Source organism: Rana temporaria, chromosome 3, assembly GCF_905171775.1.
Source record: "Rana temporaria chromosome 3, aRanTem1.1, whole genome shotgun sequence".
NCBI classification, from domain to species: Eukaryota; Metazoa; Chordata; class Amphibia; order Anura; family Ranidae; genus Rana; species Rana temporaria.
The window spans coordinates 59074267-59087206 of NC_053491.1; the positions used below are offsets into that span (position 1 = coordinate 59074267).

At 48.6% G+C, this 12940-nt stretch overlaps 1 protein-coding gene across 2 annotated transcripts in view; it reads left to right on the forward strand.

The window, feature by feature from the left end:
• Positions 1–306: 306 nt before the first annotated feature.
• The window catches only part of SECISBP2L (SECIS binding protein 2 like), an 84262-nt gene continuing 71628 nt past the window's right edge, over positions 307–12940 (forward strand). For both annotated transcript variants that reach the window (XM_040342645.1, XM_040342646.1), the window contains exon 1: positions 307–497. In XM_040342645.1, the coding sequence (XP_040198579.1) occupies positions 480–497 (18 nt within the window). In that variant the 5' untranslated portion in view covers positions 307–479. The remainder of the gene's footprint in view (positions 498–12940) is intronic.

Here is a 12940-nt window from a genome sequence, read left to right on the forward strand (position 1 = left end):
GGGAGGAGCACATTTTAGTCCAGAGAGGGGTTGGTCCCTGCAGGTTCTGCATACTCTTTGGTGACTGTCACTGAACTGAGTCCCTGTAGCGAAGCGCTGTCACTGACTGTCTCTCTCCTCTACACAGGGCGGGGTCCCTGTAGCGGAACTCTGACACTGATTGGCTCTCTCCTGTACACAGAGCGGCGCTCCTCCTCCCTGTCACACTACTGTGTCCCGGCCCGGCCTCCGTCTCAGCTGACTCGCTGTCACCTCTCCCGGCTCCGCCCAGGCCCGCAGCGCCTTCGGTCTACTATGACGTGTGGGGGCGGACCGCTCGGGGTGGGGTGAGCTCTGAGGCCGAGCAGAGGGGAGAACAACACGGCCGGGGAGAGGAGCGGACACCGGGGAGGATGGACGGGGCCGCCGCTCCCCTAACCGAGTAGAGGACGGAGAAGAGAACAGGAGGGGGAAGCTCCGCACAGCTAGGCCCGGACACTATGGACCTGAACGAGCAGGTACACCAACCGCCCCGTCCGCGGACACCAGCCTGGCTACTCCACAGGGACCGGTCCCAGGCCAGGACTGTCCTGAGGGGACTTCTCCGGGGAGGGGTGGAGGGTTCGCCCTCTGTACTGAGACATCCCCCCCCTCCCTCCATGGGCCGGTCCTGGGCTGCGGAGCTCACACTTGTTGCTGAGATCCGATCACCACTCTGTGTGCTGAGATCTCCTTCTCCAACCTACCTGACCCCATCTCCTTCTCCTCCAACCTACCTGACCCCATCTCATCCTCCTCCAACCTACCTGACCCCATCTCATCCTCCTCCAACCTACCTGACCCCATCTCATTCTTCTCCAACCTACCTGACCCCATCTCATCCTCCAACCTACCTGACCCCATCTCCTCCTCCTCCAACCTACCTGACCCCATCTCCTCCAACCTACCTGACCCCATCTCATTCTCCTCCAACCTACCTGACCCATCTCCTTCTCCTCCAACCTACCTGACCCCATCTCATCCTCCTCCAACCTACCTGACCCCATCTCCTCCTCCAACCTACCTGACCCCATCTCCTCCAACCTACCTGACCCCATCTCATTCTCCTCCAACCTACCTGACCCATCTCCTTCTCCTCCAACCTACCTGACCCCATCTCCTTCTCCTCCAACCTACCTGACCCCATCTCATCCTCCTCCAACCTACCTGACCCCATCTCATCCTCCTCCAACCTACCTGACCCCATCTCCTTCTCCTCCAACCTACCTGACCCCATCTCCTTCTCCTCCAACCTACCTGACCCCATCTCCTCCTCCTCCAACCTACCTGACCCCATCTCCTCCAACCTACCTGACCCCATCTCATCCTCCTCCAACCTACCTGACCCCATCTCCTCCTCCTCCAACCTACCTGACCCCATCTCCTCCTCCTCCAACCTACCTGACCCCATCTCCTCCAACCTACCTGACCCCATCTCATTCTCCTCCAACCTACCTGACCCCATCTCCTTCTCCTCCAACCTACCTGACCCCATCTCATCCTCCTCCAACCTACCTGACCCCATCTCATCCTCCTCCAACCTACCTGACCCCATCTCATCCTCCTCCAACCTACCTGACCCCATCTCCTCCTCCTCCAACCTACCTGACCCCATCTCCTCCTCCTCCAACCTACCGGACCCCATCTCCTCCAACCTACCTGACCCCATCTCATCCTCCTCCAACCTACCTGACCCCATCTCATCCTCCTCCAACCTACCTGACCCCATCTCCTCCTCCTCCAACCTACCTGACCCCATCTCCTCCTCCTCCAACCTACCTGACCCCATCTCCTCCTCCTCCAACCTACCTGACCCCATCTCCTCCAACCTACCTGACCCCATCTCCTCCAACCTACCTGACCCCATCTCCTCCAACCTACCTGACCCCATCTCCTCCAACCTACCTGACCCCATCTCCTCCTCTTCCAACCTACCTGACCCCATCTCCTCCTCCAACCTACCTGACCCCATCTCCTCCAACCTACCTGACCCCATCTCATTCTCCTCCAACCTACCTGACCCATCTCCTTCTCCTCCAACCTACCTGACCCATCTCCTTCTCCTCCAACCTACCTGACCCCATCTCCTCCTTCTCCTCCAACCTACCTGACCCCTTCTCCTCCAACCTACCTGACCCCATCTCCTCCAACCTACCTGACCCCATCTCCTCCAACCTACCTGACCCCATCTCCTCCTCCTCCAACCTACCTGACCCCATCTCCTCCTCCTCCAACCTACCTGACCCCATCTCCTCCTCCAACCTACCTGACCCCATCTCCTCCAACCTACCTGACCCCATCTCCTCCAACCTACCTGACCCCATCTCATTCTCCTCCAACCTACCTGACCCATCTCCTTCTCCTCCAACCTACCTGACCCATCTCCTTCTCCTCCAACCTACCTGACCCCATCTCCTCCTTCTCCTCCAACCTACCTGACCCCATCTCCTCCTTCTCCTCCAACCTACCTGACCCCATCTCCTCCTTCTCCTCCAACCTACCTGACCCCATCTCCTCCTTCTCCTCCAACCTACCTGACCCCATCTCCTCCAACCTACCTGACCCCATCTCATTCTCCTCCAACCTACCTGACCCCATCTCCTCCTTCTCCTCCAACCTACCTGACCCCATCTCCTCCTATACGTGACCACATTGCCTCTCCAGGGTGGGGGTTGCTTTCATTATAAGATGTGTCTATATCTGACCACACGCTGTGCAATCTCCCATCCACTATGTAGTAGAATGATCTGCCCCGTATATCATAGTGATTGTATAGTTCTGTCCTATTACAGATTGTATGGTGTATGGCTGGTGACTTTACACTTGTAGAATGTTATTAGTAAATTGTCATTATCGGAGCATTCTGGTGATCACCTAAGAGCTGCACACTGCAGGAACTGCCCGCTCGGGCCAAATGTCAGCCGGTCTTTATTGGACCAAAAGATGTCTCCTGACATTGGGCCCGTGTGTACGGGGCAATACATTGATTTTTATATTTTTATGCTAAACAGACCAAAAATATCATCCGATTCCTTCTACACACTTACTATGGATAAGGGAATCCTCCCCACTTAGTTATTGTATTCTGACAGCAGGGAGCCTTCCCCACCATCAGAGTACACTGATCAGCATTGCAGGATATAGCCTGCGGCACTGATCATTCGGGAAAACCCAACAGGCTGGTTGTAAACTATTTTTTTTTTTCCTGCTAGATCAAGTTCTGTACAAACCAGCCTGCCCATTCATGTCTCAAAATGTGTCTAGTCCCTGCTGAACCAGCTGAATTTTGATCTATGTCTGTATATGTTGAAATCCAGCTAGTTCAACAGACTGGCCACATTTTGATCCATATAAAACGAGGGTCTCAAACCGGCGGCCCCCCAGCTGTTGCAGAACTACAAGTCCCATCATGCCTCTGGCTGTGGGAGTCATGCTTGGAAATGTCAGCCTTGCAATGCCTCATGGGACTTGTAGTTCTGCAACAGCTGGAGGGCCGCCAGTTTGAGACTCCTGATATAAAATGTGAACCTAGGCTGAGGACCTATGTAATGTATACAATCGGACACTTGTATTACATAGTTGTGGGTAGATCTGAAGGAAATTGTGCAGTCAGATTGTAACATGTGAGGGGAGCTTAAAGTGGAGGCCCGCCGGCTGCTACACTTACCGAAGCTGCTGACTATTAACAATCAGACACTTGCTTGTCCTGGAGTCCAGCGATGTCGGCACCAGCTGATGTTTCCATTGGCTGTCGGGTGCTGCCGCCGCTATTGTGGGTAAGAGAACCCGACAGTGTAGCTTTACGGCTCCACATCGTGAACCCTACTGAGCATGCGCAACGTTTCTCTCCTACTGGCCTGATGACAGGGGGAGGGATTGGGCAGTGACGTCTCAGATACGCTACGCCGCCGTAACTTAGTGAGGCTGGGGCTGGATTCACAAAGAACCTACTCCCTAAGTTACGGTGGCGTAGCGTAAATCTGCCGGCGTAAGCCAACCGAATTCTGAAGAAATGGGCGTGTTTTATGTAAATAAAACATGACCCCACGTAAATGACCTCTCTAACGAACGGCGCATGCGCCGTCTGTGAACGTATCCCAGTGCGAATGCTCCTAATCACATCGCAAATAGTCAATGCTTTCAACGTGAACGTAATTTACGCAAAGCCCTATTCGCGAACGACGCAAAATTCGATGCTGTCCCGATGTCCATACTTAACATTGGATACTCCTCATATAGCAGGAGTAACCTTACGCTGGAAAAAGCCTTGCATAAACAAATCCGCCGGGCGCACGTACGTTTCTGAATCGGCGTATCTAGCTCATTTGCATATTCTATCCCGAAATCAACGGAAGCGCCACCTAGCGGCCAGCGTAAATATGCACCCTAAGATATGACGGCGTAGGAGACTTGCGCCGCTCGTATCTTAGCCTAATTTAAGCGTATCTGGTTTCCAGAATACACTTTAATTTACGACGGCGTAGATTCAGAGTTACGACGGCGTATCTACTGATACGCCGGCGGAACTTTCTCTGAATCTAGCCCATAGACTTCAATGGATCAAAAACGTCTAATGAAAAACGCAAAATGCCCCTGGAATATGCAATTGCAACCTGCATAGGTGTGAATCGGGCCTAATGCCTCGTACACACGATCGGAATTTCCGATGAAAAAAGTCAGACGGATTTTTTTTCATCGGATATTCCGACCATGTGTGGGCTCCATCGGACTTTTTTCTGTCGGAGTTTTAGAAATAGAACACGTTTTATTTTTTTCCGATGGGGGGGGGGGAAATCTTATCGGAAATCCTGATCGTCTGTGTGGAATTCCGACGGAGAAAAAAAACACGCATGCTCAGAATCAAGTCGACGCATGCTCGGAAGCATTGAACTTAATTTTTCTCGGCTCGTCGTAGTGTTTTACGTCACAGCGTTTTGGACGGTTGGAATTTAGTCTGACAGCTTGAATGGAATTCCGATTAATAAATCAGTCGGATTTTATCTCAACGGAAATTCCGATCGTGTGTATGGGGCATAAGTGTGATTATACAATTTGATTTAAATCTGCCAACAACTGTGTAGTGCAAAATCCTGCCAGGAGTGCTTTAAACGGAATGGGTTGTTCTGGTTTGTCCCATTATTACATAGTGTTGGTAGATCTAAAGAAAATTGTCCAGATTGTCGATATATAATGGGCTAGATTCAGTAAGAAGTTACGTTGGCGTATCTGTTGATACGCCGCGTAACTTCTAGGATGCGCCGGCGTATCTTTTTTTCTGTATTCAGAAAGCAAGATACGCTGGAATTTTGCTAAGATACGACCGATGTAAGTCTCTTACGCCGTCGTATCTTAGGGTGCATATTTACGCTGGCCGCTAGGTGGCGCTTCTGTTTTCGGCGTAGAAAATGCAAATGAGCTAGATACGCCGATTCAGAAACGTGCGTGCGCCCGGCGGATTTTTTCACGTCGTTTACGTAAGGCTTTTTCTGGCGTAAAGTTACCCCTGCTATATGAGGAGTATCCAATGTTAAGTATGGACGTTGGGATAGCGTCAAATTTTGCATCGTTTACGCCAGGGCTCGACAAATCCCGGGTCGCCATGGCGACTAGAAATAGCCTCCTGGCGACTTGGCTTGGAAGGTGGGCAAATCTGGTGGTGGCCGTTGGTATTACAAGTTAAGTATTACAAGTTAAGCATTACAAGTTAAACAGCAATTCTAATGTAATTTTTCACTGCTATCTTCTTCCCTCTAATTAGAACCCCCAAACATTATATATATTTTTTATCCTAACAAAACGGCGATCGTTGCAATACTTTCTGTCACGCCGTATTTGTGCAGCGGTCTTACAAGCGCACTTTTTTTTGGGAAAAAATTAAACTTTTTTTAATTAAAAAATAAGACAACAGTAAAGTTATCCCCATTTTTTTTAATATTATGAAAGATAATGTTACGCCAAGTAAATTCATACCCAACATGTCGCGCTTCAAAATTGCGCCCGCTCGTGGAATGCCGACAAACTTTTACCCTTTAAAATCTCCATAGGCGACGGTTAAAAAATCTACAGGTTGCATGTTTTGAGTTAGAGGAGGTCTAGGGCTAGAATTATTGCTCTCGCTCTACCAATCGCGGCGATACCTCACATGTGTGGTTTGAACACCGTTTACATATGCGGGTGCTGCTCACGTATTTGTTCGCTTCTGCGTGCAAGCTCGTCGGGACGGGGTGCGTTTTCTGGCTCCTAACTTTTTTACCTGGCTCCTAGATTCCAAGCAAATTTGTCAAACCCTGGTTTAAGTCGTTTGCGGATAGGGCTTTGCGTAAATTACGTTCACGTCGAAAGCATTGACTATTAGAAGCATGCGCACTGGGATTCGTTCACGGACGGCGCATGCGCCGTTCGTTCGAGAGGTCATTTACGTGGGGTTATGTTTTATTTACATAAAACATGCCCACCTCTTCACAATTTAAATTCGGCGCGCTTACGCCGGCAGATTTACGCTATCGTAACTTAGGGCGCAGTTTATTTGTGAATCCAGCCCCAGCCTCACTAAGTAACGGCGGTGTAGCGTATTTGAGATACGCTACGCCCGCACAAAGTTACGGCGGGCTATCTGAATCTAGCCCAATCTTCCTGTAAAGAAAGGAATGTACAGTGCAATATATATACCCCCCGGTGTGATGGCAGAGCTCTGACACCAACACAAAGTATATTGGTCCTCGCTGTCCCCGGCAGTCTTGTAGTTGTGTTACATGCGGTGTGTACAGTAGATGTGACCCCCTCACCACATGACATTTGGACTTTGTATCGCAGTCAGTTGCGGTTTGTATCTCGTGCCTCTGATCCCCTCCAGACTCTCTCTTGGTCTTCTTGTCTACATGAACTTTCTTCTGCATCAGCTGAATGTTGTTGTTGTTTTGGAGCGGCTTCCTGATAGTGATACCAGCGGAGCGTGCCTGGGCGGTGCCTGTAGTCTTCCCCAGGGGTGCGTGTGACAGAGTGTCATCAGAAGACAGTGCCCCCCCCCCCCCCACCAAGAAGTGCATGAGAAAGGAACATCATGGTTGGATCATAATTGTTTTTATTTCATTTTATTAAACATTACAACTCTTTAAAGCGGGGGTTCACCCTAAAAAAAAAATTTTTTGTCTATCATGCCATGCAGCATACTAGCGTCGGCTACAGTATGCATTTATTTTATTTTTTTCCGCTGTACTCACTTTTTAATCCGTTTTAGACTCCCTCGGGGAGTAGGCATTCCTATCAAGAGGGGAACATGATTGACGGCCAGCTATGGCGCGTCACGCTTCCCGGAAATAGCCGAAATAGGACTTGGCTCTTCACGGCGCCTGCGCAGTCAGCTCCTAGTCTGTGCGCAGGCGCCGTATAGCGCCGTGAAGAGCCGAGACCTACTCCGGCTATTTTCGGGAAGCTTAATGCGCCATAGCCGGCCGTCAATCATGTTCCCCTCTTCATAGGAACGCCTACTCCCCGCGGGTGTCTAAAACAAAACTATTGGATAACACTGTGAGTACAGCGCAAAAAAAAAATAATAAGGGCATACTGTAGCTGACGCTAGCATGCTGCATGGCATGGTAGAAAGTAGTTTTTTAAGGTGAACCTCCGCTTTAAATATCAAAAGTTTCATACACCCAACATACAAATGTTGTACCTTCATTAAAGTGGAGGTTCACCCTAAAAACGTTTTTTTTTACATTAGAGCCAGCATAGTAAGAACATTTCATTTCGGCAGGTTTTTTTTTTTGTCCAGGGCTTCCGCGTTATGATGACTCGGGGACTGGGTGTTCCTATCCCAGGAACGCCTGCGCCCGCCGTGTAGAGCTGACTGCGCAGGCGCCGTATAGTGCCGACTCGCAGCTCGGAAGGATAGGAACACCCAGTCCTCCAGTCATCGGAACTCGGAAGCCCTGGACAACATCAGGATATAAAGGTATGTACAGAGAAAAAAAAAAATGACCTCCCGAAATGTAATGTCCTTAGTATGCTGGCTCTGCTAGATGTAATTTAAAACAATTTGGGTGAACCCCCGCTTTAAATGTAACCATATTGCTACACTTGGAGGCGCCTCGCTTCTCTTTTATACTCAGTTGTGACATGACGCTTCTCTTATATCAAGACATCGCTTGTATATCAAGTCAATTATTGAACATTTTTTCTTGTCTTGTAAAACGCTCCTCAAACCAAGTTACTCTCAAGCCAAGGTTTTACTGTAATTCTAAAATTGAATCTCCCCTTTACTTTTTAAATGTCTTCTCCTGTGTCAGGCACACAGAGGGGAAATCCCCAGTTAGACAGCTGTCACCAGAACAGGTGTCCCCATTGGAAGAATTCCCCACTATTCTAGTGACAACTGTAAGATTCCTGTCTTTTTATTTATTTTTTGTCCTGGTGGCAGTGATCACCAATGCAAATAGAGGACGCATCCTTCAGTTGGGTCCCACAGGCATGACATTTAAAATGTATTTGAACCCAAACACTATAATACATTGTTGCACTTATTCCCATGCTGAAACATTTGTTCTTCTTTTATGTCCTGCTCTCAATTAAAGTGATAGTAAACTCCTTGATTAAAAAATAAAATTAAATCTCCCTGCAAGTTTTTCATAATGTGCTAGTTTGCATTGCATATTCGCACAATATGAAAGATTTACTCTAAAACAAAGCCCTCCAGCAGTGTGCTGTCACCGCTGATAGGTCGTCCATCTTGGTCCTCTTTCTGGGTCTGCTAGCTCAAGCTGTTTAAATGGCTGAGCCACGATGATGTCGCTCCTTCGCACAGTCATGACCGTGGCACTGCGCTCTAAAGCAGTATTCTCCAAACTGCACCCCATGGGCCAGGTGTGACTCTTTGCTTGCCTTTATCCGGCCCTTAGGGCACCATTCCTCCCACTGATGCCAATTATGGGGCACTATATCTCCCACTGACACCAGATATCAGGGCACCATTCCTCCCACTGATGGGGCACCATTCCTCCCACTGATGGGGCACCATTCCTCCCACTGATGGGGCACCATTCCTCCCACTGATGGGACACCTCCTACTGTTCACAGGCATTATGTAATTATTTTACCCCCACTGACCACCAATTCCGAGGCATTTTCTACTCCCCCCTTGGTCACAATCTGGTCCTCCTAAAGTCTGAAGGACAGTAAACTGACCCTTTGCTTAGAAAGGTTGGAGTATGCCGTCCCTTCAGAGTGCATGCGCTGGTGACACCACTGGCTGCAGAAACAGTGACCATGCATGTTTAGGAGATATTCCTTGTACCTACAGGCATGCTTACTTATAGGTACAAGTGACCAAGCGGTGTTTACTATCTCTTTAACCTGGAAGATTTTACCCCCTTCATGACCGGGCCAATGTTTTGCTATTCGGGACTGGGCTACTTTAACTGGGAATTGCACGGCCATGCAACACTGTACCCAAACAACATTTTCTATGATTTTTTTTTTTTTTTCTTTTTTGGTGGTATTTGATCACCTTTGGGTTTTTTTTATTCTATAAAAGAAAAAAGACTGACAATTTTGGAAACAAAAAATCTTTATCTTCTGCTATAAAACATATCCCATAAAGAAGAAAAAAATGAAAATCTCTTAATAAAATTTGGTAAAAATGTATGTCTTTGGTAAAAAAATAAAAATAAAAATCCCATTAAAGGGGTTGTAAAAGTACAATCCCCCCCCCCCCCCCCCTAAATGGCTTCCTTTACCTTAGTGCAGTCCTCCTCCTTCACTTACCTTATTCTTCGATTTTGCTTTTAAATGTCCTTATTTCTTAGAAATCCTCACTCACTGTTCTTCTGTCTGTAACTCCACACAGTAATGTGAGGCTTTCTCCCTGGTGTGGAGTGTCGTGCTTTTGGCTGTGGACAAGGGTCAGCATGGGTACCTTGGTCAGTCTATGGCTACACAGCTCCATACACAACAAGCTGCAATGCATTGTGTGTTCTGACAACTTTCTCTCAGAACCAGCATGAACTTTTTCAGGAATTTGAGATGCAGTAGCTCAGGGGTCGACAATATCCAGGCGCCAGGTCGCAATTGCTACAAGAAATTGTGACCTGGCGCCCGCCTACAAGGCCGCGAAGCCGCAGCCTCAATTACCGGCCGCCGCGATCGCGCAGCGGGGAAGGTGGGGGCGCACGGAGGCACAGGATCTTGTGTCTCCGTGCGCCCCCCACCTCCCCTGCTGCGCGATCGCGGCGGGCCCCTGACGGCTGGTAATTGAGGCCGCGGCCTTGTGAAGCCCCAAGCTCTTCCTTCTGTGAGCTGGCGCCATCTGGTGGTGGCCGTTGGCATTACAAGTTAAACAGCAAACTAATGTCATTTTTTACTGCTTTCACTGCCCTCTCCTTCCCTCTAAAAAGAACCCCCAAACATTATATATATTTTTTTATCCTAACACCCTAGAGAATAACATGGCGATCGTTGCAATACTTTTTGTCACGCCGTATTTGCGCAGGGGCCTTACAAGCGCACTTTTTTTTGGGAAAAAAATACACTTTTTTAAATTGGGAAAACTTGTCTTATTTTTTTAATCTTTTTTTAAATTGTGAAAGATAATGTTACGCTGAGTAAATTGATACCCAACATGTCACGCTTCAAAATTGCGTCCACTCGTGGAATGCCGACAAACTTTTACCCTTTAAAATCTCCATAGGCGACGTTTAAAAAAAAATCTACAGGTTGCATGTTTTGAGTTACAGAGGAGGTCTAGAGCTGGAATTATTGCTCTCACTCTAACGATCACGGCGATACCTCACGTGTGGTTTGAATACTGTTTACATATGCGGGCGCGGCTCACGTATGTGTTCGCTTTTGCGCGCAAGCTCGTCGGGACAGTGCACGTTTTCTGGCTCCTAACTTTTTTAGCTGGCTCCTAGATTCCAAGAAAATTTGTCAAACCCTGCAGTAGCTCTTCTATTGGATCAGACTATATGGGCCAGCTTTTACTTCCCACATGCATCAGTGAGGCTTGGGCACTGGCTTACCAGTTTTCCTTCTTTCCCTGAACCACGTTGGGTAGATCCTGACCACGACACACTGGAAGCACCCAACAAGAGCTGCAGTTTGGGAGATGCTCTGACCCAGTCATCTAACCATTACAATTTGGCTCTTGTCAGACACTGACAATCTTACCCTTGCTCGTTTTTGTTCTACTTTCTCAAATAACTGTTTTATTAGTTATCACAGCAATGGGAAACAGTAAAAGAATGTGATCAAAGCGTAACGGTGCGCCAAAGTAGAAGGGAAAGGCCTTCTTTACAATTATCGAGACATTACAGCTTCAATAAAAGCATTGAATTTGAACGGTAGTGCATTGTACTGGATTCATATATAACATAGCAGTGGTCAGAACTAGAGGGGTAGATGGCATGGAGTGTGTCCGGGGTCAGGTACCAGAAATAGAGAATTTTGTAAGCGTTTTCTTTGGAGAGTACATAACGAGCTCTTAGCGGCCTGAGTCCAGATCGCCTGCCATGTTTCTACGGGGAGTTCCTCACCCAGTGCCCTCTCCCACCGGAGCATGTATGCATGTTTGCCCTGATCTGGTATGGAGTAAGTGTGGAGAATCCGGTAGATGTCGGAGATCAATCTCCTACGAACGGTTCCCTCCAATATGATACATTCAAAGGGGGAAGGGGCAGAGGACTGCAGACTCTGGGCTATAGTTTGGGATTAGTGACGAATCTGCAGGTATCCATAGAATACCTGGCAGGGCAGGTCGTATTTATCTTGGAGTTCAGAAAGTGGTAGAAGTTTGTGGGATCTTGGGTCTATGTGTCTAAAATGGAACAGATTCCTTGGCGCCCACGGCCATGACATCTGGCGGGTAAGGCTAGCTGCCACTTTAGCATTGTAAAGCACAGGTGTCAAACACAAGGCCTGTGGGCCGAATCCGGCTCTTCAGGCCATTTCATGTGGCCCTCACACCTCTCCTGCAGCTGCAGGAGAGCTCCAACCCTCCTCTGGTCCTCCTCCAGACCCCTACTTTCTGCTTTCAAGCAATGCATCCAGCTTCTTCCCAGCAGCAGCATAGGGAAAGGGGGGTGCACTGTGATGTAAGGGAGAGTGGGGGACTCAACTTCTGATGGTGGGGTGGCTCTTGACCTCTAATGTAAGGGGAGGGGATGCGCTGGACATCTAATCTTACAGATACAACCGGCCCTTTTGAGGACAGTCATAATGCGGCCCACAATGAAATTGTGTTTGACACCCCTGGTGTAAAGGAAGGAGGTCCGCAATGAGTTAAAGCGGAGGTTCACCCTAAAAAACAAGTTTCTACCATGCCATCCAGCATACTAGCGCGAGCTACAGTATGCCTTTTTATTTAATTTTTTTGCGCCGTACTCACAGTTTAATCCCTTAGTTAAGTTTCAGACTCCCCGCGGGGAGTAGGCGTTCCTATGCAGAGGGGAACATGATTGACGGCCGGCTATGGCGCGTCACGCTTCCCGAAAATAGCTGGAGTAGGACTCGGCTCTTCACGGCGCTATACGGCGCCTGCGCACAGACTAGGAGCTGACTGCGCAGGCGCCGTGAAGAGCCAAGTCCTATTTCGGCTATTTTCGGGAAGCGTGACGCGCCATAGCCGGCCGTCAATCATGTTCCCCTCTGCATAGGAACGCCTACTGAAACTTAAAGCGGAAGTAAACCCATCGATTTAACAGTTTCAAAAAGCAGTTACATTTCCGGCATGCCGGGATTGCTAACTGTCACATTGGTTGTGCTCTCAACCAAACTGTCAAACCATCCAATGGCTGGTGTCATAACTGCATCATGGCAGTTGAAGATTAAACATAGGCCAAGATGGCAGCTTCCTTTCCTGAAAATGATAGGTGGGTTTACTTACACTTTACTAAGGGATTAAACTGTGAGTACGGCGCAAAAAAATAAAATA